Raw genomic sequence first — 27,813 nt, forward strand, 5'->3', positions numbered from 1 at the left:
CAGCGCTTACAGCTTGCGGCTCTCGATCTACCCAGCAACCACGCTCGAAATCAAAATATTTATTTCCTATTGGTCGCATATTTTCCCCTCGGCCAATCCGAGCTCGTGCTCCGGTTCTTCTGGGCGTGAGCCACCCCCTCCTTCGGGAGCGAGGAGAGAGGTGCGAGGAGGTTTTAGGTCGTCGGTAAACACGAGAAGGAGAAGCGCGAGAGACTTCGGGATTGAGACCAAAATGTGGCCTGCCTTCCTCGTGGAGGTGGTGGCTGCCTTCCTGCTGCAGGGCTGCTTGGGTGAGTCTCTCCGGGGGCGGCCAGGATTTGCAAGCCAGGAGGGGTCGGGGTGGGGTGGGGGGAGAGACCGCGAAGGGGTGTCCCTTGGCTGTCCATGTAATGTTTGTGCAGGTTTCCCCCCCCCCCATAACGTAATCTGGACTCACTCCGTTTTCCGATCCGCTTTCGCCCCCGCTGAGCGCCCACTGCGCCTGCTGGTGTCACAACGCGCTGAAAATGTCATAATGTTTCGTCTGATCAGATCTACACCAAGCAGGAGATGACACTTTGAAAACGGTTTGAAAACTTTATAAGGAGTGTGTCCTGGGCCCCAACTGTTGTTACTACTGTTATAAACCGGTTTAAAACAGTAGTGTTTAAAACAATACCTGATGGAACGCCTCTCCCGACATGAACCTACCCGTACACTGCGCTCAACATCTAAGGTCCTCCTCCGAGTGCCTACTCCAAGGGAAGCTCGGAGGATGGCAACAAGGGAGAGGGCCTTTTCAGTGGTTGCCCCCCGACTGTGGAATGATCTCCCCGATGAGGCTCGCCTGGCGCCAACATTGTTATCTTTTCGGCGCCAGGTCAAGACTTTTCTCTTCTCCCAGGCATTTTTAACAGCATTTTAACAGCATTTAACAACGTTAAGTTTGTTTTTAATGGACCCCACAATTGTTTTTAAATGGATACTGTTGTTTTTATACTGTTTTTTATGTGTGTGTTTTAAATTGTATACTTTTTAATGTTTACTATTCTTAAATGTTGTAAACCGCCCAGAGAGCTTCGGCTGTGGGGCGGTATATAAATGTAATTAAATAAATAAAATAAATAATAGTGTAGAGATCCTGCCCAGGTTTTCGTAATCCCGGAAAGCCAGCTTGGCATGGGGCTGCTAAATGCAAGGCGAAAATGGGGACGGGAGCTGGCGGTAGATGGGTCTCTTTCAGGCCGGGGTGGGGTGGGGCGGGGCGGCAAAGGGGGAACAGACCCCCCAAATTTCCATTCCCCTCAGATTCCTCTGAGCGCCCCTAGTCTCTTTCTTTCCCTGGGTTACGTGCTTGGATGAAGGGATCTACCCCCCCCAACTCCAAATGTTAGTCAAATATTGTGCCTTTAGGCGGAATTCCTCCTCTCCTGAAGACTTGGATATTTCCCCCTTCCAATTTCCCCTTTAATTCCCTCCCCCCCCCCCGTTAAAAAGGCTCCGCAGAGGCCACCATGTAGGTCACCTGCCACCACTCCGAAGCTATCCCAGGGTAAAGTGCCCTTGTAGACGATCAGTCTTTTTCTCCGGCCTTTTAGTATTTGTTTATTTATTAATTTATTTATTACATTGATATACCACCCCATAATAATAATAATAATAATAATAAAATATTTCTTACCTGCCCCTCCATTCTGATCGAGGCGGGGAACAACAATAAATGATAAAATACATAAAACTGAATTAAGAACATAATACACATTGTTAAAACATCCTAAAAACACCCTTAAATTCCACTGGATAGGCCTGCCGGAAGAGCTTGAGAGCGTTCTCAAATGCTAATAGACTGTCTAGTTGAGGCCATTCCACAGTCTGGGAGCAGCAGAAGAGAAGTTCCTCTGAGTAACAGTTGCCAAAGCTCTTTGGGCGGCTTACAAAGATAAAAACATGGAACATTAAAAACAAATATATAAAATTTTAAACGATAAGAAGCATAGAACACCCCCCACATCCCTTAAATACCCCCATCGCTTATCTTGTTCTCTCCATGCACACCCCCCCCCAAAAAAAAAACCCACCTGAGGATTGGACTCAGCCTGGAGTTTGGGTCTGGGCATAAATTTTCCTTGCAAGAAACATTTCTCTGCACTGTCTGGACTCTACAAATCTGGCTTGGCTCTATGGGCAACAATTTAATTAATTAATTAATTAATTTAAACATTCATGGGCTGCTTTTCAGGGCAGGAGATCTCCAAAGGCAGCATACAACGTTAAAATACATATGATAGAATTCGTAATTAAAAAAAACACACCAAAGGAATGAAGGGTGTAATCCTATGTATGTTAGGCAGAAAACGTCCTACAACTCCCAGAATGCCAGAACCAGCATTGGAGTCTCCAGCAGCACAAGACTGCAGCAAAGGGGGATCATGGGGGGCTGTTGGGGTTGATTATTGCCCCCCCCATCCCTTAGGTGTCAGGTGAAGGAGAAAAAAGTCATGCAACAATGTCCCCTGGTGAATGTGGACGTTGTTCGTTTCGTCTAAAGATGCATAGGGTTGTGCCTGAAACACATTTTGTATTTTTCTGCTCTTTAAAGAATATAGTCTAGCTGCATTTTTCGCTGTTCTCACTTTTTTTGTTTTGTTTTTCTATTGGCGTGGACATTGGCGTGGACATGATTTCATGGATAACTGTGGCGTTACACCCCACAAGTCAGTTCCCAAATGTATGTCTAGGGTTTGTAAGTCTGTGGTGAGTTTGGAATGTTGGCCTGAGTGGGCGGAGTCAGAATGTCTGGGGAGGGGGAGGAGTCATATATAAGGGAAGGACTGAGGGGATTGTGAGGGACTTTTTAGGTGCTCTTAGAGTCCTTAGGGCTCTCTGTGGTTTAGCTCTCTGTGTTTAGAGTACTTGGGTCTGGAGAATTTGAGGTTCAGGGTAGAGAGTGGTGTCTTTAGAGTGTGGTGTGCACATAGTTGATGTATATTAATCAATACAGATAATAATAACGTTCAAGAGTGATTGTGTGAGAAAAAGGAAAGCGCGTATGTGAATGAGTGAAAGGATTGGATGAAAGGTTTCAAAAAGGTTTTTAAATGTTTTATTTGAAACAAAGCTTGTGAACTTTTAAAAATAAATTTTAATCATTTTGTTTTAACTATCACAAAAATCCCACGTGTCTGTTTGGCATTTAACATCTGAAGTTTATTCATTTAGCACCCACTCTGTCAATAATTCACCTCAGCACATATCATTCACAGCGTTTTATTTTATATATTGAAATCCTTCTCCATTTAACCCCTTTCTCCACAGTTTGGAGGAAGGTGGTTTTTATCCCTCGCCTCAGGCGTATCAAGCGGTGGTGCTTGGCCTTGAGCAGGGAGTAGCCGCGGCCAGGCTTGGTGTTCAGAGCCTGTGTCGTGGCAATAACGCCCTGGACAATTCATAAATAAAGCAGTAAATAAGGTATATTGGTGCCTGAGGAGAAAGATTAAAGTGGTGTGCTTCACCACTAAAATAACCAAAAGAACAGCCATTTTGAATAAAATCTGTCACTTCTCAGTCTTTTTATTTACGGGCAAAACCTGTCATCTGGGGCAGCCCCATATTCTGGCATGTGGTAGGTCTGGCTAAGGGGGCAGCGGTGTTCCTTGTGTGTGGTTCGTTTTATTTTGAAAGGGCAGGCCTGGCCTGGGTTTCCTCACTTTGGGCACATTGAATTCATTTTGGAGTTCTTTGTGTTCTTCTTGCTGCAGAGATGAACTTCTTGTGCTTTTAACTGAGATGAAACCAAACGCAGACTTTTTCAGAGCTCTTGTGTTTTGAATGGGGGTCTTGGAAGTGGTTTCAGGCCTCCGTTTGATGTTGACTGAAAGCGGAATTGGAAGAAGAGATTATAGTGACTTTGGAAAGCCACCGTCTTTTGATCTGTGTGTAACAGCAGCACTTCCTGCGTTTTTAAGACTTCTCACTCAAAGCATTCAACTGTTTTTAGTTGGGTTTTTTCGTACTTCTGTCGTGAGTCTCACTGCAGTTTTTGAAAGCCAGTGAGTGATGACACCCTCACGGCCTGGTGCTTGAAGGGGTTCAAAGCGCATTGAACATACAGTTCTCCGAGTTCATTGTTCAGTCCGTCAGTCCCCACCTGGGATTGCGGTGAGGATAACAGAGGATGAAGCTGCATTTTGTGTGTGTGTGTGTGTGTGTGTGTGTGTGCGATAGTGGTGCTGGTAGAATAGGTGTCAGAAAAAAAATACTGTGTTGTGCTATCCAAATCTGTGACAGAATCTACAAGCTGAAGTTTCAAGACACTCATGTGTTTTTTCACAGATGGAAAGTGCTATGATACGCTCATCCCTTTGCCATTTCTGATAAAGTTAAAGAAATTGGGTGGATGTACTGGTTCATATGTAACGGCTACCTAAGAGTTAAATAACCCATAGTTAGCTGTGGCTACGCTGGAGCTTTCTTGCTCACTGACTCCATGTGTGCTGGTTGCTTTCGCTTCGCTTCGGCTTTGTTGCTTCCGCTTTGTAAACAACTCAGGAACAGCAATAGTTGGAATCTTCTAGAGCTACTGGATCTATAACTTTCTGGAGGGAGGCCTCCCCACAGTCCTCATGGTGCACACTCAAAGGATCCTGCCCCCCTGCCTCCCCACTCAGTTTCTTCTTGACTGCTGCAGCTTCATTGGAACTTTCTATCCTAAAATTCCTCCTTGAAAAGCGAATTCTCTCTTGTCTCCCAGCTTTCCTTTCTTCTTCATTCAGACCTTTTTTCTGATTTGTGTCATTATATACAATTCATCATGGTGAATTTTAATCACACAAGATGTGGAGTCTCCACAATATCAGGGTCTCTCCTCAGAATGAAATGCTGAGATTACCATCTCTGGCTGTGGATCAGTTAGATGAGTTGAGACCCCTACTATGTATTTATTTATTTATTTACAGCTTATTTATTCCCCTCTTCAGGCAGAAAAGGTTCCCAGAGCCAGTCTATAAAGATAAATAATAAGAGAGTCCCTGCCCTTAGGCTTACAATCTAAAAGACTCAACAAAAAAGGAAAAGGGATTATGAGAGAGAAGAAAAAGGCAACCTCAGGCACTGGGGCTTGGCCAGCATGGCCAATGGTCCTGAATACCGGGAGTCAACGTCCAAAACATCTGGAGAGCCACCTCCTGCCCACCCCTGAGCTACACAACATCCTAAACCCCGCTGTCCATCAACAGTGAAGGGTTTAGGATTGCACTGTTATTAAATAAGGTATTTGGGTGCCTGAGGAGATAAAATGAAAGCAGTGCACCAAGTTGAAACAGGATCTCTGTTCAAATCGAACCCTTTGCCACCTTTTATAACACGCAAAACCTGCCGCTTTGGGGCAGCCTCCCCTTCGGCCATAGGGCAGGCGGGGCAAAGGCTGGAGGGGAGAACCGGTCTGGGTTTCCTCACCTTGGGCATGTGGGGCTCCTTTTGTGGCTCTGTGGGTCCTGGCCCAACGCAGGGGAGCTTCCTGTGTGTTGTTAATTGAGATGCCATCAAGGGCAGGTTGAACAGTGCTCTTGTGCTTTCAACTGGGGAAGCCCCCAGAAGGCCCAGGCCTGGGCTCTCAGAAATCATTTCAAGTTGACTCTGTCATCTTTTGTTGTTGGCTGAAAGGAAGTGGAGCTATAAGAAGAGGGTGTAGTGATCTGAGAAAGCCACAGACTTTCCAGGGGTGTGCAGTTAAAAGCCGAATCGACGGTGGTTTTAAGATTCTCCCCACTCAAATCATGCAACAGTTTTTAGTTTTAGTTTGGCTCTCACCAATCCAAGGACCCTGTCCACATCATCGGACTGTACAAACTGAAAAGAATCCAATAATACTGGACAAGCAGGTGCCAAAGTTACATCCACTGGGTCTATGTCAACAATAGCATCCAAGTCAGAGCGGATCCGAGCAAGTTGGTCTGCAAAGTGCTGGGCAAATTGGTCACAGCGGTCTGTTGAAAGGTCTGAAATCTCCTCTTGGGGGCCAGAGTGTAGAAGGCCCCTGACCACCCGAAACAGCTCTGCTGGATGGTTATTTGCAGACCTCCCCTGCTTATTGCAGACGATCTGTTTCGTTTCTTCATCAGATCACTCTTAACTCTGGGCATGTTTAGCCTGGAGAAGAGGAGACTGAGGGGAGACATGAGAGCCCTCTTCAAATACTTGAAAGGTTGTCACACAGAGGAGAGCCAGGATCTCTTCTCGATCCTCCCAGAGTGCAGGAGACGGAATAATGGCCTCTAGTTAAAGGAAGCCAGATTCCAGCTGGACATCAGGAAAAACTTCCTGACTGTTAGAGCAGTACGACAATGAAACCAGTGACGTAGGGAGGTTGTGGGCTCTCCCACCCTAGAGGCCTTCAAGAGGCAGCTGGACAACCATCTGTCAGGGATGCTTTAGGGTGGATTCCTGCCTTGAGCAGGGGGTTGGACTTGATGGCCTTGTAGGCCCCTTCCAACTCTGCTGTTCTATGATTCTATGAATGATAATTTTATGAACAAATCAAGTTTATACATAAAATAACTTTAGGATCAGAAAGGTTGCTTTATGTTCTTAAAGCAGCCCTTCCCAAACTGGTGCCCTCCAGATGTTTTGGACGATAATGTCCAGCATGTCAGACCCGATTGGTCATGCTGCCAGAGGCTGATGGGAGCTTGTCCAAAATATCTGGAGGGCACCAGGCTGGGGAAGGCTGTCCTAAAGCAACACAGTGACTTTAGTTCTTTAACAAGCACTAACAAAATAAGTGTTGATTATTTTTCCATTTCCCCCAGAATTTCTGTGTTTTTCCTAGCCCCCTGAGGGGAAAAGCTTTTTTCTCATGGTCTCAAAATTTATGTCACTAGCTGGCACCAACAGGAAGAAAGTTAATAGTAAAGGCATAGAATCATAGAATAGCAGAGTTGGAAGGGGCCTACAAAGCCATCGAGTCCACCCCACTGCTCAATGCAGGAATCCACCCTAAAGCATCCCTGACAGACAGATGTCCAGCTGCCTCTTGAAGGCCTCTAGTGTGGGAGAGCCCACAACCTCCCTAGGTAACTGATTCCATTGTTGCACTGCTCTAACAGTCAGGAAGTTTTTCCTGATGTCCAGCCGGAATCTGGCTTCCTGTAATGAAATGCTGAAATGTAGGTGGGTTTTTTTGGTAAAAGATTCTCCTGCCAGATATGTCACTGTAGACATCAGAGCTGTTTTTTTTAACAAAAAAAGAAACGGAAGAGTAACTCTAAGAGTCGATTTTAAAAGGATTTGCAATCCCTTTAAAATGCAAAAACTAGCTAGAGGGGCCTCTGAGCTGGTTTAGCTGACTTACCTGTTGGTTGGCAGGGAGAGGCCAAAGGATTATGCATATCTCAGCCCCTCCCTGCCCCCTTGCTCTCAGTTGCTTTCTGCACTGGGGGGAAGGTGGGGGAGGGAAGGAAGACCCATGATCCAACCTCTCCCTCCGTGCACGGCCGTGGAGGTTCTCTGACACCCCAGAGGCTGTCTAGGGCCCATAGGATCCCTCTCTAAGACAACCAGCATCCGCATAGATTATGAGACCGTTCCGGTCTCTGCTTTTCTGAGCTCCCAAAAGAAATGGAAGAAGCACAGGGCAACAATTCCATGATCCCCTGTAAAAAAACCGAGGCAACCAAGCGTCGCAATTCCACGGTAAATGCCTAATGCGGAAGCCCCTGAAAATACACCAGAAGCCCCGTCTTTGCTTGTCCAGCAGAGCTCTCTCGAAGACCCACTAGCTGCATTGATGAGGATGAAGATTTTCAAATATATCTTAAACTAGCAAAAAATCCCGTCGTACGACAGGTGTATTTATTTTGTTAGCACTTCTTTTAGCCAGTTCCCTCATTGCTGCATCTTCCACAACAGTTTGTTACGTTTTGGGGGCCTATTCACAATTTTCTCATTGTGAGGAGGAGCAATCTTTCCTCTCCCTCCCAAGGAGTTGCAACTCCCCCCTTCTCTCTCTTACTTCTCAGATGTAACTCTTACGTTCCCCCTTCTTTTCCCTTAGTGCCCCCTTCCTTCTTAACTCCCTGCAGCCCTTTTACCTGCTGGTCCTTCCCACCCGTCCCTCCTTCTCCCCCTCCATATCTCCTGCCTGGGGAATCCTCCTTGCTTGGACGGATCCTCTCTCCACAACCCAAGTGCCGCCTGCTGTAGGACGGCAGAGCCCGTGAAGGTGGGTGGTCTGACGGGGTCTTCCTATGCAGGGCCCCTAACTCCGCCTCCTCTCTGTGTCTCCTTCCCAGGCTCCTCCTCCTCCACGCACTCCCTGCGCAATTTCTACACGGGGGTCTCAGAGCCCGGAGGGGGGATCCCCCGGTTCATCGCTGTGGGCTACGTGGACGACCAGCTGTTTGTTCACTATGACAGCGACACAAGAAGAGAGCAGCCTCGTGTCCCCTGGATAAAGAAGGTGGAGAAGGACGATGCCCAGTACTGGGATAGGCAGAGCCAGATCTTGCATGGCTGGGAGCAGACATTCAGAGCGAGTGTGGAGAATGTACGGAACTATTACAACCAGAGCAAAGGTAAGTAGAGGATGGGGGGGTGCATGGATTCTCCTCCCACACCCCCAAGATTCATCCCTTTCAGGGGTAGTAGAGCTGAATACTGAGAGAGAGAGAAAGGAAAGGATGGGGGGGGGCTGCTCCTAGGAGAAAAATTGGTTCCCCCCCCCACTTTACATATCCACAGCCTCCCCAGGTCCACTTGACTACAACTAGAGGAGGTGGGGAGGGAGCAGAACAGAGCAGAGCCCCTCCCTTCCCCCACCCCCACCCCCACTCTCATCTAAGCAGGAGCACCAGAGGGGAAGGGGTTTTTTAGACAGAGCGAAACCCCTCTTATTGGAGTGATGAAGGAGGGGGCTGGGTGGGAAGCATCCTGCGCCCTTCCTCTGTATTTTTTCTTTCTTTCAGTAAAAAAAATCCTCCAGCCTTTTAGTTCCAGCAAAACATGTTGCTAGTATAACTTCTGCTCACTTCCTCTGTGAGACCCACCTGCTCCCACCCTCCCATATTTGGACCAATGAGTGGAAGAGGTGACTCTCAAACACGTAACACTGCTTTCATTTCAAATAGCCTTAATTAATTAAATATTTTAATACTGCTTTCCCCCAGTGTTTTAAGCCAGTTACATAAAACAATAAAAACATCTTTTTTAAAATAAATAAATAAATACTAATAATATGACAATGCCGACCCAGCGTGTGGTTGCTGTAAAAAGGCAAATGGGTATAAAGGCGTTTCAAGGTGAGCCGTGTTATCCTGGGTCCCTCCGGCCTCCCGGGCCCCAATCCCTGCTGCGCAGCAACAGCAGTGCCCTCCGCCTGGTGGCCATATCTGGAACTGCAACTCTTCCGTCCAGCCAGGACCGTGAGGCCTCAGGAATCGATCCCATCCAGGCTGGCTCCAGGTAACTCCTGCTCCAAGCTGCGTTTCTCAGCCTGTGCAACTTGCATTTATAAGCAGCCACCACAGACGCCTAAGGCCTGGCCTGGTACCTGCTCTCTGCCCTTTAGTTTATTACTTACTTATTAAAAACCATGTATGCCCCACCGTTTGTCCTAGAAGTTTAAGGCAGCTAAGAGTCAAAATTAAATATAACAATTAAAAATATCCTAACAATTTAAAACAAAACTAACTACTAAATAGGAAAACAGCAGCAGGAAATAAAAACACACACTGGTCAAAATATTTATAATATTCCAAAAAGCAGAGTCAGATTAAAACAGCAAGTTAAAAATGGCATATTAAATTTCTTCCGAAAATGGAAGATCTTTACCAGCTCCCAAAAAGTCTTTCATGAGGGGGTGAGATGGAGACTCAGAGGAGAGCTTCAGAGCCCAGGGGCAGCTGTGGAAAAGGCCCTGTCCCTCATCCCAGTGAAGTGTGTCTCTGGGGTTCTTGGGCCGTACAAGAGGGCGCCCGGGGATGATCTCAACAGGTGGGCTCAGGGAGGGGAATGTGTTCCTTCGGATATCCTGATCCTAAACCCATGAGGGCTTTGAAAGCCATCACCAATACGTTAAGCCTGGAAGCCAATTGGATGCCAGTGCAGCTGTTCCAACTTGCTCCCTATTGACAGTCCAGGTGCTGGATTCTGGACCAGTTGTAGTTTCCAAATACTCTTCAAAGGCAGCCCTGCATAGAATTGCACTGCAATGATCCAGACGTGATATGATTAAGGGTAACCCTGGCCAGGCCTGCATTTTCCAGGAATGGGTATAGTTGGCGCATCACCCCCAGCTCAGCAAAGGTATTCCGGGCGACAGCTGAGACCGGGGCGTCCAAGGTCAAGGCTGGGTCCAGCGGAAGCGACAGACCTGATTTCTCAAGGGGGGCCTATTCCACCCAACACTGGCTGAACCCCAATTCTTGGATGGGCTCTGCTAGCCATATGAGCACCTCTAAGTCATCTGCCCAGCCACGAGCCTGTCTTTAGACGACGTCTCTCTGCCTCCGGCCGGCCCTCTGGTTTTTGTCTGCCCAACCCAGCCCTCAGTGCCAGCCCATATCTTGACTGCAGTCTTCTGTCTCTGACCCATTTTACCCTCACCTGCCTTTAGCGGAATCAGGCCCCAGACGCAGCCTGGCATCTCGTGTCCATGAGGACACTTTTGACTGAACATGCGCAGAGTCACACAGTGAATCACCTAATGAAAAGACAGAGGGAGGGAGGGAAGGAGGGCGTCCAAATGAACACAGGTCTCTCTCTTATGCTCCTGCTTTCACTCCTGACCTCATTCAGACCCATCAAACTCATTAAAGGTGAAAAAAGTGGGAAATGTCCACCAAGTCCCCTGAAACCTTTCCGGACATCGTCCCCCAAGGCCCAACAGACCACACGGGGCTCCATGGGATGGGCAAGGGAGCAGCTGTGTTTCCCAGGCCGACCTCCACTTTCAGGCCTCCTCCTGCTGCTGCTGCTAGTGTTGCGCTAAGCAGCACAGTCGCCCTCCCAACCCGGCTCCCGCCAACACACGACACAACGCTGCAAGGTATTTGAGTGTAAACCCAGCTGCTGCCCTTACTGCAGCCTGTGAAGCAAGCCAGGTGGAGCCTGAAGGAAGTCTGCAGCCTGGGGGCTAAACTAGACGCTACGTTAAATGCAGAGCGTCTAGCGGAGTCTGGCTTTTTTTGTACTCTAGCGTAAGCACACAGGGCCCCGATCCAGATTTATTTATTTATTTATTGCATTTCTATACCGCCCAATAGCCGAAGCTCTCTGGGCGGTTCACAAACTTACTTATAGTACTTAAACAGGGAAGAGTGAAGCCCAGGTAAGGATCCTGCACCCCAACAGCACTCAAGGATGGCCTGGCTGGGCCCGGGCTGCTTCTCCCTCTTACCCTCCGCAGTACCAGCAAGAGCAGGGCAAACCCAGCACAGACACAGGGGCAAGTGCAAGAGTCCCCCCCACACGAGGTGGAGGCTGGATGAGGCCTAGGTGGTCTGAGTTCCTTCTGGCGATGGAGCCGGTTGCTCCCCTTCGCTGCGGAGGGACTCCATATACTTCCGCATCTTCACAATCCTCCACGGTGACAAAGGGCTTCAGTTCGTCCAGCTTCAGCTCCAGGGATCCCCTGTACTCATCGCTAGCAGCCAGGTCCTGAATGTCCTCCTCCAGGAGAAGAGAGGCCATCTTGCCCCCCATGGCTCACATGTGCTGCTTCAGCTAGCCAGTGCCTGTGCTGAGGATCAGCCGCGTACTTGAACAGGTGGGGATGCTTGATGCAGAGTCTGCCTCTGGTCCCTCCCATCCCAAGGGCCTTGTTTGCTCTTGATCCAAGGACAAAGGCAGTGGCCTCCGTGGTCTGCAAAGGATTCCACTTGGAACCATCTCTCTGCAATGGCTCAGAGGACATGGCTTTCCACGTGCTCACTCCCAAAGTCCCTCGTTCATTCGACTGGCTCTGTCCTGGAGGCCGCCCCTTCCTCTTGTGGGGGATGAGACTTCTCCGCCCAGCCACATCTTGCCCTGGGTTTGCCCAGAGGTGAAAGAAAGGGGTGGGGGAACCTCCATTAGCCCCAACAGAAGTTCTTTGGGGAGCAGGCAGGCCTGTGGGTGTTGCCATGCAATCCAACCCACGATCAACCGGTAGACGCCGAATGACGCTCTGTCTATCCCAGCTGCAGAGAATTGTGAGGCCTCACAAAAATGTTAGACTTTATTAAGACCTAGGACTGAAACATCTCACAGGGAGCAAATGCCAGGCAGGCAGGCAGGCAGGTCCTTGGGCAAGTTTACAGACTGTGGTGGGCAGGGCAGAAGAGAGGCGCTGTTCAAGTGTAAATGCTTCTGCTGCTGCTCCTTCTCCGCTGAGAACAAGGAAGGAATCCAAGTGGGGATGTAAAGAGTTTTAGGCCCATGGAAAATCCCCCCACCTGCCAGGTCCCGAGACCCCAGTGCCCACCTTCTCACGCACCCTGGTTCAGGCTGCCTGCCTTGCTCCTGCCCCCTCTAGTGCCCTGACCCACAGTCTGGGGCTGCTGATGCCAGGCTGCCGGCAAGACTGGGCAGGGTCGCCTCAGGGCACCAACCGCCAGCAGTCGCCCCTTTTGGATCCGAGCCCATGATGGGATGGCGATGGTTCCTCTGGAAGAAAACGCTCCGAGCTCAGCTTTGGTTCCTTAACGCTGAAAATGTTGGATGCGCAAAATAGAAGTAGGATGTGGGAAGCAGCAGAAACGAGGCTCCCCAGGGACAAGCTTTGCCCAAGATGAAATATTCACAGCATTATTATAATGCTTTTAAACCAAAGTCAATGCACAAAACAAAATGGGTTTAAGAAAATAAGTGCAATACAAGGTCCAAATGGAGCTACAACTATGCATACGGAGATAAAATTTAATGAAACAACTAATCCATACTGTTAAGCATAAAAAGTGATAATAAACACTTAATTTAAAATGTTAATGATTTAACACACAACAAAATTATACCAGAAGTAGTCCGCAAAGCCTAGATAGGAACTACACAAATCACTTTTTCTACTGTTCAAATGGAAGGCTACATACGTCCACCTGTTCCATATGTGTTTCGACCACAAGGGTCTTCGTCTGTAGGATAAGAAATTATTCAACATTATAGCCCAAAGCATAGAAAATTTTGCTTAACTAAATTGTTCCATTCAGACCTGCAAGGCAAAACCAAAAACATGTTTTTACATATTTCAGAGATAGGAGGGAACGCTAAGACCCCCTTCCTTTCCTGATGCATCCATGGCTTTAAAATTTGTGCCTTTAAAATTTCTTTTTTTAGAAACTCCCACCCACCTTGGACTCCTTTTCTCATTAGGGTCACCTACCATGGGACCTTACTTATCATAATTCTGAGTTTATTAAAATCAGCTTTCCTAAACTCCAAAGTACACGTACGGCTACCCTCAGGTTTTGCTGCCTTTAAAATCAAGAACTCAGGCATGACATGATCACTTTCCCCCAGAGTTCCCATAACTGCCACTTTTATTGGGCACAATATCCACATCTCCATCATCTTAATGTCTGTATTTTTAAAAAATTCAGTTCACTTAGCTCTCTCTAAAATAAAGAATATCATGTCTCCCCTCTAAAAGATTGAGCAGGCCCTCTGCTCAATCTAAAAGATTGAGGGAAGACATGAGAGCACTCTTCAAATACTTAAAAGGTTGCCACACAGAGGAGGGCCAGGATCTCTTCTCGATCCTCCCAGAGTGTCGAGGAGTTCCTCAAGTTACAGGAAGCCAGATTCCAGCTGGACATCAGGAAAACTTCCTGACAGTTAGAGCAGTATGACAATGGAATCAGTTACCTAGGGAGGTTGTGGGCTCTCCCACACTAGAGGCCTTCAAGAGGCAGCTGGACAACCATCTGTCAGGGATGCTTTAGGGTGGATTCCTGCATTGAGCAGGGGGTTGGACTCCATGGCCTTGTAGGCCCTTCCAACTCTGCTATTCTATGATTCTATATACCAACAGTGCATTCTTTTATAATGATATTCTCATCCTTTGCTATGTGGAGATGTAGCAGGGCCCTTAGTAAAGATCTTTCACTACATTTATGCAGTCCTGATGTTTTCTGACATAACTGAAACTATCTGAGCCTATATTTTATTCTTAATTTGACTGAAGGATCAAACTCATTTATGCATTGGTAGATGTTATCGTTCTAATATCTTGCATTCCGGGATAAAGATTCTTCCAACTAAACATCAACATATATGTTAATAAAACCACAATAAGTAACATTAAGTCCTCAGGATCCTTTCCGCAGGTGGGGGAGGGAGGGGTGGAGTGCAGCTGGATCCGGCCCTGAGGTCTTCCTTGCCTGCTTCCCTCTTCATTGCGAGTTTAAAAAATTAAAAATTGAAAGACCAGATTTTGATACAAAGTTCAGTCCAGAGAGGAAAAAGGCCTTATAAATAACCCACCAACAGGTAGGAGTATTTTCTATATTCATTCCACGCATCCCAAGCTGTGACGAAAAGAGAGTTTTGACTGTTTACAATAGCTCAGATCTCCGGACTCTTTTAAAACATTACATGTTTCCCCCTTGCTCACCAGGCAAGCTTCTTCTCATCTAGTGGGAGAATACATGACAATATTAACTGCAGAAATCTTACCTGTTTCCTCCCCCCAAAATAAATGTAGCTAATATACTGTCTCACTAGTTTACTTTTTTTCAAAAAAAGAGATCACATTCTGTCACTTATAAAAAATCTTGGCAGAAAATGAAGTTTAACTGCTGCAGTTTTTTATAACCACTGTTGCTTTAAAGACGCCTGTTTGTAACTGCCGTCCTCTGATGTCTGCCAGGCCTTCCTCCCTAGTAAGTGGGGTGTCCAGAACTGCACCCTAAAGATAAATTCCTGGAGGAGGCGAAGGCGATCCATGGCTACTAGCCCTGATGGTTGTGTGCTACCTCCAGTATCCGAGGCAGTAAGCCTGGGTGCACCAGTTGCTGGGGAACATGGGTGGGAGGGTGCTGTTGCACCATGTCCTGCCTTGTTGGTCTCTGGCTGATGGCTGGTTAATAATAATAATAATTATTATTATTATTTCTTACCCGCCTCTCCGTTTGGATTGAGGTGGGAAACAACAATAAGTATAAAATATGTAAAACTGAATGAAAAACATTGTATATATTAAAAACAACCTAAAATTCCACTGGATAGGCCTGCTGGAATAGATCAGTCTTTATAGCTTTCTTAAATGCTGGTAGACTGTCAAGCTGACGCGTCTCCTCCGGCAGGCCATTCCACAGTCTGGGAGTGGCAGAAGAGAAGGTCCTCTGGGTAATACTTGTCAGCCTAATTTTGGCAGGCTAAAGTAGATTCTTCCCAGAGGACCTGAGTGTGCGGGTGGATAGTACGGGAGAAGGCGATCCCGCAGGTAGCCTGGACCAATGTAGGGCTATAAAGGTGATAACCCACACTTTGTACTTCGCCCGGAAACTAATTGGCAGCCAGAGAAGAGATTTTAAGACTGGTGTAATATGTTCCCCCCTAGATGTACCGGTGGCCAGCCTGGCTGCCCTATTTTGAACTATTTGAAGTTTCCGGACTAGGCACAAAGGTAGCCCTATGTAGAGCGCATTGCAGAATTCGAGCCTCGAAGTTACCAGTGCGGGCACTACCGTCTTTAGGTCTTCTGACTCTAGGAAGGGGCGCAACTGGTGTATCAGCCGAAGCTGATAGTAGACACTCCGGGCTGCCACATCTAACTGGGCTGTCATTTGGAGGGACGGATCCAGAAGTTGGCCACTGTGTGAACACCGTGCTGGACTAGATGGACCCTTGGTCTGATCCAGCATCTGGGCTCTTCTTCTTATGTTCTTATACGGCCAGATTTTTCTCGTTCCATCCTTCATATTTAGCCCCAATGGCTCAATTTTTAATTAATTCTACAGGCTGTTATTGTACTGTACGGCTCCATTGAAATAAGTCATTCATGAATTGAGTCAACTCGATTAGGAAAGAGTAGCAGCAGGACACAACCCTAATTTTAATTTGGAAAATGTCAACAAAAAGCCCCGTAATGTTTTCATCTTTCCTTACTATGGCAAAGAGGTTTTGAGGCCCGGAGTGAACCCTAAGCTGGATAATGGGCTCCCTCTTAAGTGCAGCCGTCACCTGCAGCCCCCTTGACCCCAGGTTGGAAAGCTGGAAAACCTTTTTCCTCTCGTCATCCAAGATCACTGCAGGAGTTAACATCAGCGGCAAAGGGAAAGAAACAAAGGCCGCCTCCTATGGGTGTAGACGCCATCAAATGTATAGAAATTACTTCCGATTAAGCCTGAGTAGGATCAGGCTGCAGGAACGAACGGCTTTTTGCTAAAACGAAGGCAGGAAATTGCAAGGATCAATGCAACCAGCCCTGACACCCACCCACCCACCCACATATATACCACTTGCCTGAACTGCTGCTGCTTTCACTGTGCTGCTGGTGCTGGATCCAGCTGCGGTGCAGGGTGGGCAGGTGAATGGGTGCTGAGCGCAGGGAAAGGCAGCAGACATCCCAAGGAGCAGGCTCCCATCCTGCCTCCCTCCCTCCCTCCCCACCCCCAAATTCCACAGCTAAGAAGCAGCAGCAGCAGATGTGTTGGGCCCACGTTCAGCCCAGAAGGTTCGTGGACAAGTCAGCAGGTGATTGGGGGGGGGGGCTTGGCGGAAGGGAGACCCTGCCTGAGTATCAAGTCTTCTGTTGCTGATGATGTCGCTCCTGTTTTGCTGAGGCCTGAGAGGGAAGCCAGGGGGGCACGTGAAGAGAGATTTGGCCCTACCAAAGCTCCGAGCCTCCTGGATCCCAACCCCAGCGCATCCCCACTGCCTCCTCCTCACCCACACCCAGGCGCACACACCTGTTCCAGTCCGGCCTCCTTCCCTGCCGCCCCTCCTTCCACTGCCCTGACTCGGTAGTGATGCTGCGGAGGCCAGGCTGTCAGCAAGGGTTGGCCGATTCCCCGTCCGAGGGCCACTCAGCCGTGTTTGCTGCCCCTTTGCCCCAGAGGATGTGGGCTGGCTCAAGTGTCCTCCACACAGGCACACACACACGGATTGAGACCTTGCTCTGCACTTGAGCTCCTGTGAGACAGGAAGGCAGGGAGGAGACCAGGGGCAGCCTCAGGTGTATGGGAGGAAGGCAGGCAGGAAGAACCCCTGAAGTCCCCTGGTCCAGGTTCTGCCCACTCCAGGGCTCACGGAAGTATTAGGATGTTCTGGGAGGCTTTTCCCATAGGAGTGGGGGGGGGATCCCTTTGAGAGGATGTGTCCTTCCCACAGCAAGGCCTTGCTTGGGGCCACAACCTCGTGGGAAAGCTGAGCTCTGTTCAGCCCCTAGAATCATAGAAAGCAGAGCTGGAAGGGGCCTAGAAGGCCATGGAGTCCAACCCCCTGCTCACTGCCCAGAAAGGGGTCTTCAGAAATGATCAATATCAGCCTTTGATTTTCACCATTGTGCCTTAAAGCTGAAAACGAGGTGTGTGTGTGGGGGGGGAGAATAGATTAGAAGAAGAATATGGGAAAGGGCCAAACAGGAGCTCCCCAATGACGAGCGTTGTTCGAAATGCGATATTCCCCACAGAGCGCAGAACGCACCAGTGGGACCCGTGCTGTGAGAGAAGGGTCAGTTCAAGTGGGGAATTCTGGGCCTCTGCAATGGGTCCCTTGGAGGGGGGGCGCCTTCGCAATGAGGAAGCTGCCTGCCAATGTACAGCTTCACCCTCCCCCACAAAAAAACCCCATGGCAGTGATTATGATGTTGGTGGGGAGAGTTGGAGGCCTGTCTGATGCTTTTGGGAGACATTTGGGGGTGGGGTTACGACCCTGGATCGGCTGGGGCTTCTGGGAACAGCAAGGAAGGCCCACTGAATTCGGATGAGAGCGTGCATGGCGGCCGTTTTGAAATGGGGCAAACCTCCATTTTGGTCGGCCCCTCTGGTCTTGGGCATCATGGAACACGTTTCTTGGAAACACCCCCACCTCTCACCCGGCGCAAGGTCTCTCCTTCCAGGGAGCAGATCCAGGTTGTGGGGTGGGTGTGAAATGGCTGCCCCTGCCCTGGTTCCCTCCCTCCCATCTCTTCACCTCCTTCCCTCCTCTGTGTGTCTCTTCCAGGGTTTCACTCCCTGCAGCGGATGTACGGCTGTGAGCTGAGGGGAGACGGGAGCAAAGGAGGTTATGACCAGTATGGCTACGACGTGAGGAACTACATCGCCTTCGACAAGGAGACCCTCACCTGGACGGCCGCCGATGTCCCGGCACAAAACACCAAGAGGAAGTGGGAGGCTGAACCTGCCATTGCCCAGCGTAAGAAGGCCTACCTGGAGGAGGAATGCATTGAGTGGCTGCAGAGATACCTGGACTACGGGAAGGAGACTCTGCTGAGGACAGGTGTGTGCATTGGGGGGGGGGAATAAGGGGTCTGTGTGGAGTAGGGAGAGACTGGCCGGGGGGGGGGGCTTCCATCCCTCCTTCATCCCAGCCTGAGACACCATCCACGCACTACAAAGGGGGCACATCTGGGGCTGCCCCCCTTCAGACCCCTGCAGGGAGGAGGGGTTTTCAGTACCCTCCAGATTTTTAAAATGAAAACCCCTGCAAGTAGAAAACTAGCACAATGTACAGAGAAATGGTGGGGGAGGTGCCTGGATCTTCTTCCCTTTCCCCTCTATGTCTTTTAGTTGCAATGAATGCATTTATTTTTACTACAGAGGCACCTTCCAATATACGGCCTCCCCTCCACCTTCGGCCTGAAGTGGTACAGCCCCACCTCCTTCCTCCACTGTGACAGATCCGGCCTGAAACACGCGATCCGAGCAGATCCCCTGATCAGGCTTGGGCTGGGCCAGTTCAGTCCAGACTGCCGGTGGGGAGGGGGCTGCGCGTGTGGGTCCTCCCCCCTGTTGCCAGAACCCCCTCCCTGCCCATGGAGAGCTGCCCCTGCCCTTTTCTTCCTCCCCCAAAGGAGACCCTCCCTCTCCCCTCTCCTCCCCCCTCCTGCGAGTGACAGGCTGAGGTCTCCCCTCCTCTCCCCCCCTCAAATCACTCCCTTGGGGGCAGGATCCTTCACTGCTCTCCAGAGGAGTCCCATGTCCACCCGTGGCCCATCCCAGCACTTGCTCATCTGCAGGGAACAGAGAGGATTATTGCAGAATGGTGGCCTCCCCTCCTGTGGAACTCCCTGCCTCTGGAGGTCAGGCAGGCGCCAACTTTGTATTCCTTTCGGCGCCTCCTGAAAACGTCGTTCCAGGAATTCTTCCCTTGATGACCAGCCACGGTTCACTTTGCACTTTGCTTCTTTAAAAACCCATTTTAAGGTGTTTTATTCTGTGTTTTACTTTATCTTATCTTATCTTGTACACGGCTCCAAAATTTTGAATAGGGAGCGGTATATAAATATTGTAAATAAACAAAATGGAGGAGTGGAGAGCATCCAGGATTCCTTCAAACACACATTTTTCTGCAAGGTTGTTACCCTTGAGGACGCCCAAAGTTCCCGTTTTTTTTCCAGGATTCAGGATTCAGGCTCTTTGGGCTGAATGTATCTGAACACGTGCAGACTGTTTTTTATTTTCTGATAGAACATTGTCATTATAAGAATATGGTGCCCCTGAGCATGTGTGGACTGCCCCATCTGAATTTTGTTCACTTTATAACCATTTCAGATTCCTTCCTAGAGACAGTCGTGAACGGCTAAGAATCATACGAAGCCTGACGAATCCCCTTGCTTTGAGGTCTTTCAAAATCTCTTGGGGGTCCTGCAGGGTGTTCTTTGCAGTAGGACCAGATGCCCCCAAGGGTCGTTTTCCTGCTCTAAAGAGCAAAGCATCCATCCTGCCAGGCGCTGGAGGGGCTCTGGGTTAACTCCGAAGCTGCCTGTCTTGCAGAGCGCCCCGTGGTGAAGGTGACGAGCCAGGCGGAGCATGACGGCACGGAGACCCTCGTCTGCCAGGCCCACGGCTTCTACCCCAAGGCCATCGAGACCACCTGGAGGAGGGACGGGGAGGTCATGGACCATGCGACCTTCCGCAGGGACGTCGCCCCCAATTCGGACGGGACCTACCACGCCTGGCTCAGCATCAAGGTCGACCCCAAGGATCGGGACCTCTACCGGTGCCATGTGGGGCATGACAGCCTGCTGGAGCCCCTGGACTTTGCCTGGGAGGAGCCTGGTGGTGAGAGACTGGGACTGGGGTGGAGTCTTCATTGTGGTGGTGGTGGTTAGTCAGAGGGGAGGACTCTGGGAGGGGCGTTTTCCCCATTGAAGGAGGAGGCGTAACACCACCCCCAGCAGAATCACAGACTGCATCACAACTCGCCCCTTCCCATGTGTGTTCTTGGATACAAATGAAGTTATTAGGATTTTGTAGATTTCGACACCCTTGTCGTCCTTTCTGGCCGGAACCTGCTGCCTTTGATGCCATAAACTGCCATTGCGCCCTAGGCAAGAGCTCTCGGTCTCGGTCTCTCTCTGCAAGACTGAGTGGCTCTGAAATCACGAGGTTTCTGGCAGTATTTATATTATTGAAGGCAAACATGGCAGCAAAACGGGAGGAGTCAAGCCTCGTTATGGCTCCTCCCTTTGGGAAGAGACCCTCCCCCACCTCCCAGCCCAGCCCTGGAAGGACTTGTGCAAACCTTCACAGGGGATGATGGGTTGGGGGGTGGGCTGTTCCTTGGACCTCTCCCCTTCTGACAACTGCAGCGTCTTCTCCCTCTGTTGACCCCCCCAGGCCTCAGGGGCCATCCGGGGCCTCCCCCATCCCAGCAGAAGGGTGTTTTGGGGGGTTTCCCTTCAATCTCTTTGCTCTTTCTCTCCATTCACCTTTAGCATCCAACTTGGGGCTCATTGTCGGGTGTGTGGTGGGGGCCGCCTTTGCCCTGCTGGTAGCTGGGATCCTTGGGATCTATTTCTACAGTAAGTACAGCCGTTTCTGCGGAGTTTATCTGTCTTTTGTGAGTGGGGGGAGGAGGTTCAATACAGTCCCGGTCTTTGAGGCAGGGCTGGGCTTCTGGGTCCTGCCCTCTCCCCCCACCTTCCATTCAGCCCTCATGATGTGCATCTGAAGAGTCGCCCTTGAGATCCAATTGTGTCTCAACTCCATCTGATGTTTGGAGGGTTCTCCCTCCACAACAAGCCTGGCCCAGGACAGGTTGCAGCCTGAAGCAGGACCTCTCCCCTTACTGGCACCTCTCCCCCCCCCCCAAGAAGCAGCCTCTTGCTCACCCCCTGCCTTGCCTTCCCTCCCCGCCACCCCTCGCCGCCCTGGCTTCCTTCCCCTCGCAGGGGCCCACGCGCTGCCTGTAAGGTCTTTCTGCCTTCGGGAGCCGTGCGGCGTCTGCATGTCTGGCAACGTATCGCCAGAGATCCCAGGACTTCTTCTTGTGATCCTAACTTCCAGGCCATGTCTGGGCCTGTGCTAGGGCAAGTCAGGCAGCTGGCCAGCAGGGCAGGGGAGGCCAGGGGTGCAGTTGGGTTGGGGCGAGGGAGCGACGGCTGCTTCTGGATCCTGCCGACTGGCTGCCTCGCCAGCCAAGAAAGTGGCCAGCTGGACCAAGCAGCGGCCGAGCCTTGGGAGTGGGGGGCAGGGCGCCGCTCCCCTCCTCCTCGGCCCCCTGCTGCCCCCGCTTCCTCCCGCTTCACGGTTTGGCTGGCCCTGCTCCACCCCACAGGCCGTGAGAGGTCTCCTGGTTCTCTCCCTTTCAAAGTGGGTTGAAAAGCAGCACAGAAAGCTTAGGATAGGAGTCGAAACACCCCCACCCCCCCACCTGGCTTCTTCAGGTGCTGCCCTGAGCTCTCTTCCAGGGTGGTTCCAGAGGGAAGGGCCAGAGGCATCAGCAGTGAATTTGGAGCAAACCCGGTGTCTGCTCGATGCGTGGAAAGCTTTTGTACTAGTGGCCGTTTCTTGGAGCGCCTGTGAGACCCCCCAACTTGGAGGCTGTGAGGAAGGGGCGGGAGAAACGTCTGCCGGGGGCCCTTTGTCAGGGCAGAGGGTGAGACTGGATGATCTCTGGGGCTCACGTTGAGTTCTGATTCCGATTCTTTCTTTGCAGAGAAACGTCAAGATGGCTACAAAGCAGCATCAAGTGAGTGATCCCTTCCTCTTTGCCCGTTTACTCCAATACGGCCTAAGCCTTGGGTGGGAAATGAGGACATAGGGGGATCAATTCAGTCCTGTCTGTGTCTCCAAGCCTTTGGCTGCCCCTGAGGCCACAGAGGAGTTCTCTTTCCCTACCTGCCAGCATCACGGTTCTCTTTCCCTCCCTGAGAAGGTACCTGGGAAAGGGGGGTCCTCATTGGTGTAAAGCCGGGCTCCTCCTCCTGCGTGTAGATCCTGAGAAAGGATCCTTGTCCCAAGGAATAAACGACAGAGAAGGATCCAGGCTGAGGGATCCAGGCTCTCATTTTGCTTTCTTGGTTTGTTTAAATGGATTTTTTTTATTGATTCATTTATTTATTTATTACATTTCTATACCGACCCGTAGCCAAAGCTCTCTGGGCGGTTTACAAAAGATGAAAACATGAAACATTAAAAATCGATATACAAAATTTGAAACCATCGAAACCTCGAAACAGACCACATACAAAGACCACCACATCCACTGAAAAACAACTTCGAACTCCCAGCCCAACCTAAAGACAGATCTGAGGTCGATTAAAACTCAACATCTGCTGTTAAACGGCTGAGAGAATAGAAAAGTCTTGACCTGGCGCTGAGAAGGTGACCATGTTGGCACCAGGCAGGGCCCCCCTCCTTCACTGCAGATATTTTCAGGGAGCCTCAAAACAATCAAATATCTAAGAAGCAGTGGTTGGGAGAGGAGAGGGCAGGAAGGAAGGAAGGAAAGAAGGCAGGAAGGAAGGAAGGCAGATCTCAACCGATTGGTGACCTTCAGCTTTGGCTGCTTGGTTCAAATATGGACGTGAATTTTGCACCCACAGTCATCCTCTGCCTGCTTTGCTGTCCCGCCTTGAAATTTAGAGACTGGGCTGCCTCAGGCCTCTTAGTTCCTGTCTGTCCGCTCCGTTCCTGCCTCTGCTCTTCTATACGGCTGATGGGTCTCAAACCAGCTCTTAGCTGGGGTCACACATTTGAACGGCAGTGGTTTTTATGTCTGCACTCATGGAAACCACGGCTGGATCACACTCCCGACTGAGAAGCTCCACGTTACAGCTGCCCAGGGTTTGTTTCACCTCCCACCACACCCTCTCCCACTGAACTGAAGGCTCCAGAGACGCTCTCCATCTGGGTGGTTGGAATTGGAGTTCATTGGGAGAAGAACAATCCAGACCAGTAACATAGAACCTGCATTCAAATTCTGGCTTCCCTCACCCACAACAACCCGCAATTCCAGATACAGACATCCCAGCAAACCACTCAATGGGGACTGCAGCACGCTCCCACTCATTCAGGACAACCCAGGGTTTAAAGAAGCCGCGGGTGGTTGTGACATGCAAACCAGCTCCTGTTCCCAGATCCTGGGGAAAGGAACTCTTTGCACCCAGGGGACTCCCTGCCCCATGCTTTTTTCTCCTGGTTGCAGACCCTTCACGGCTCCATACAGCTCGAAAGAGCAAACAGGTCAAAAGAAGGGGCTGGATTTGAGGAGCCTTTGCCAGCTCTGAGCCTCCTCCCTCTCCCCATTCCTCCGTCCTTTAACCTGTTGGGTAATCACTGTACTTATATGTGCTGTAAGTTACAGACAGTACTAGTGAATAGCAGAGTATACAACGGCTCTTAGTTAGGACACAGCAATGACCAGTAAATATAAGGCAAAGATTCTTTGTGGTTATAAAAATAAATCTTTTACTGACAGATATAGTTATGGCAAATATGTACATATTAATACTCACACATTTTCACAGAAATACAGCTTACATCAGGGATCACAGCAATGAGTGGTGATGAGAAGAGATATAAATCTCTCTATATATATACTTAACAATGGTTCAAAACACTCTCTTTTATAGACAGCTCTGTACAAATGATGCAACCACTAATTGGCAATCATAGAAAAATAACACTATGCAATAGTCTCTCCTCTCTCTCCTCCCTCTCCTCTCTCTCCTCCTCTCTCTCCTCTCTCATCTCACACTATTGCCCCGCTCGTGCTCTTCGCTCCTCTGATGCCATGCTTCTCACCTGCCCAAGGACCTCCACTTCCCTTGCTCGGCTTCGTCCATTTTCTTCTGCTGCCCCTTACGCCTGGAACGCTCTTCCAGAACATCTGAGAACTACAAGTTCAATCGCAGCTTTTAAAGCTCAACTAAAAACTTTTCTTTTTCCTAAAGCTTTTAAAACCTGATGTTGTGCGGACTTTATACTGTTAGTTTTACCCTACCCTGTGCCTGCTTACCCTACCCTGTGCCTGTTGGCATTCTCTTCCCCTCCTTATTGTTTTACTATGATTTTATTAGATTGTAAGCCTATGCGGCAGGGCCTTGCTATTTACTGTTTTACTCTGTACAGCACCATGTACATTGATGGTGCTATATAAATAAATAATAATAATAAAATAATAATAATAATAATAGTCCAATTATTCAATAACTGTCCACCTGCAAAGTTGACCTTTAAGTGATTGTCTTCTGCTGACTCCTCACTTCTTCCAGGATTTGGAGGACATTACAGAAATAAAGGAAAAGATAAAAACAGAGTCCATTCCAGGACTCAACATAACCCACTGCCCACTCTGCAACTCCTTCTCTTCGCCACCCAGTCCCATCGAAGGTCAGGAGTGTTGAACGGTTTGGGTAGCTGTGGAACTCCCTGCCCAAGGAGGCTCGCTTGGCCTCCTCTCTGCTGGCGTTTACAGGGAGGCTCCATTGTCTGGGAAGAGCTGCGCCTGCATTGGAGTTAATGGTTTCTGAGCAGACGCGGTCCTCGTTCACATTCTTCCTGAGCTGTATTTCTTTATTTACTGCGTTTTTATATCCGCCCAACAGCCGAAGCCCCCTGGGCAGTTCACAAAAATTAAAACCATTCAAAGCATAAAACAAACACTATAAAAAGATGGTACAAAATACAATGTAAAAGCACAACCAGGATAAAATCAGCAGCAGTGCAGAAATACAGATTTAAAACAGCAAAGTTAAAATTGAATTTATAGACTGTTAAAATGCTGAGAGAATAAAAAGGTCTTTCCTTGACGTTTGAGAGAAGATGGTGTAGATAGATTCCAGGCGAACCTCCTTAGGGAGCTCATTCCGCAGCAGATGTCTGGTTTGGAGACATGTTTTTTGGACAGGCTTTTGCTGTTATGCAGAGCCCTGTGCGCCCCTGGACGCCACGTAGGGTTCCGGAGGGCAGGAAAAGGGGTAAGAAAGGGGGCTGCTTGTGGTCTTCCCCAGCGGAGCATCTGGGGCTTCACTGGGAACAGACTCTAGACTAAATCAGCCAGGAGTGCCGAGCTTGGGTCCAGGGGCCAGATTCCCCTGGCCAGGAACAATGCAGTGGGTTGGGTGACATCAGGGCACTGCCCATAAGTCCCCCCTCCCTCCCCTCCTTCCTCCTGGAAACTGCAGGTTCATTTAGGAATAGATTTGGTTTGGGTACACATTTAATTTTTTCCACGTGTCTTTGTGGGGTGTTTCTGTGGCTGGCGCAGTTGGTCATAGCGGAGTGGAAAGTGTGTTTGTGTCTGAGAGCGAAGGACAGAAGGAGCCCAACACGCCCCCCCATCCCTTCCCCTCCACCCAGTGTGGCATCAGACCCTGATTCCTTTTCTTTTCTCTCCTTTCCAGCAAAGGACCAAAACTCCGACAGCTCCGGTGAGTGTGAGCGAATCCCACGCCAAAAGGGCAAGAGGAATTGTGCCCCCCCCCAGGTTGCTGGGGAGGAGAGAGAGAGAGAGAGAGAGAGAGAGACGCCCGTTGTCTCTCCCAGGCCCATTCTGCTTGACTCCCCCCTCATACCTTCGTCCCTCCACCCTGGTTCGCAGTCTGCCAGCCCCACTCATTCCGTGCCGGGACCCAGGCCGGGAGACGGCAGGGCTGCAGTTGACTAAAGCGCCCCCTGGGCTCTGCCCTGAGAAGCACGGAAACCCCTCCAGTGCCATAAAGCCAACATGGGGGGGGGACATTTCTGGTGGCACAACCTGGCCTCCTCCCAGAGGTTCAGGAAGGCTGGGAGGTGTGCCCCCCCTTGAAGATGGAAAAGCGCCCCCCCACCTGAATTATCTGTCAGTCATGTATTATTTAGGGTGGGGGCTAACGCTGGTGTTTCCTTCTCTCCAATGCAGGGAGCAACCTGGCCATCTAGGACTCCCAAGGAGGTGAGTGGCAGAGGAGGGGGCGTCCTTTGTGGGAGGGGTCCGGGAGTGAGCAGGGGAAGGAGGAGCCCTGCAGGGGGAGGAAGCGCTGGGCTGCAGGACGCTTCCTCTCCCTGGTCGCTCCCTCCCTCCTGGCGCTGGGAAAGGGGGAACCTCCTGCAGCCAGACCTCACAGGGAACGGCCGCCATTCCGAACAGGAAGAGGAAGTGGCGCCATTGCTGCAGCAGCTGGGCTTTGATGGATTCGCTTGAACGCATACACTTATTAAACAGAGCACTGCGCGTCCTCACAGGGCAGATGTCGACACTGTGAAATCCTGGCCCTCTCCTAACTCTGAAGCAGGTCTGGATTCTCCAGGGTGGGGTTGGGGGAAGCACAAACGCTACTAGTTCTAGGGACAAAGTGCTTTGCCTTGGAATGCTGTGTGTGTGTGTGTGTGTGTGTGTGTCCTCATAGCCTGTGCAGGAGATTCTCCCACCCTGACCTTGGCCACAGCTCACATCGCTGCCCAGTGCTGTCTCCCTCCGGCGATTCCTGGCCAGCCTCCACCTGGGCGAGAGATGCTGAGACCCCTCCTGCCGCCCAGCATCAATCTGGATTGGACTCCTGGGGCTTCATCCTCTTGGCTTCATCCCAAACAGAATCTCCCGGTTTCTCTCTCTCTGTAGCTTGACTCTGGGGGAGACTCTTCTCCCGATGGAAGAAAACAAGAGGAAGAGAGGATCCATCCATGAACTGAATTCTATCAAGTCCTTCTCAGGGACTTCTTCGGCCTGTTTCTGACTGCAGAGAGCTTGGCTTGGCGTGATTTGCTTTCTGGCACAGCTGCTGCCTCAACACACATTTGCATCTTAGCTTTTTACCTGATAAAAGATATCTTAGTTGATTAACACACTAGGGGTTTAAATCAATTGTTGGGAGATCAAATTGGATAACGCTGCATGAAGTTGCCTAGGAGAAAACAGCAGCTCTGAAGGGGGGAAATGCAGCCTTTCTTTTTGGATGCCACCTGCAGAAGTGTCCCAGGGCACCATCTCAGAAGAGGCAGATCTCCTGCTTACGAGAGGAAACGAGATGGGGGGTGGAGGGAGGCCCTCCTTAAGATGCCGCCTTCCAATTATACCTTTAAGTGCTTGGGGGGGGGGGGAACCCTGCACTTGAGAGGAGTGTTTTTTTAATCAAAAGTTTTTAATTAACGTATCTAAACAAAGTAACTAAAAACTGCAGCCCAAAAATTCAAAATTACACCTCCAGTATTAGGCTGTAATTGATTTTTTTAAAAAAATTACAGAGATATGCAGCAGGAAATTGCCAAAGTGTCTGTTTCCTCATAGAATCATAGAATAGCAGAGTTGGAGTTGTTAATGTATTTTGCATTTTGATTGATGCTAATGGATGTAAAACATTTTAATAGCCCTGCTGAGATGGGCCAAATTAAAGGGATTCATTTTCCTCCCTCCCATGCTGTGGCTTTTGTTCTTGGGCGTCAGAAGACTCCGGTTGTCTGCAGAGCCGGGTTTTGCCACCCTCTCGGCTGGCCA

At 49.8% G+C, this 27,813-nt stretch overlaps 1 protein-coding gene across 1 annotated transcript; it reads left to right on the plus strand.

Moving 5' to 3' along the window:
• The first annotated feature begins 145 nt into the window (after window positions 1-145).
• LOC134396435 (H-2 class I histocompatibility antigen, Q9 alpha chain-like) lies at window positions 146-27,732 on the plus strand. Its single transcript, XM_063122938.1, has 9 exons — window positions 146-290; window positions 8,268-8,549; window positions 18,115-18,390; window positions 19,887-20,174; window positions 20,831-20,917; window positions 22,054-22,086; window positions 25,745-25,771; window positions 26,242-26,274; window positions 26,941-27,732. Exons 1-8 carry the CDS (start codon window positions 233-235, stop codon window positions 26,259-26,261), a joined length of 1,071 nt encoding a protein of 356 aa, XP_062979008.1. The 5' UTR covers window positions 146-232; the 3' UTR covers window positions 26,262-26,274; window positions 26,941-27,732.
• Window positions 27,733-27,813: the final 81 nt, after the last annotated feature.

The sequence above is a fragment of the Elgaria multicarinata genome, chromosome 3, assembly GCF_023053635.1.
Source record: "Elgaria multicarinata webbii isolate HBS135686 ecotype San Diego chromosome 3, rElgMul1.1.pri, whole genome shotgun sequence".
NCBI lineage: Eukaryota > Metazoa > Chordata > Lepidosauria > Squamata > Anguidae > Elgaria > Elgaria multicarinata.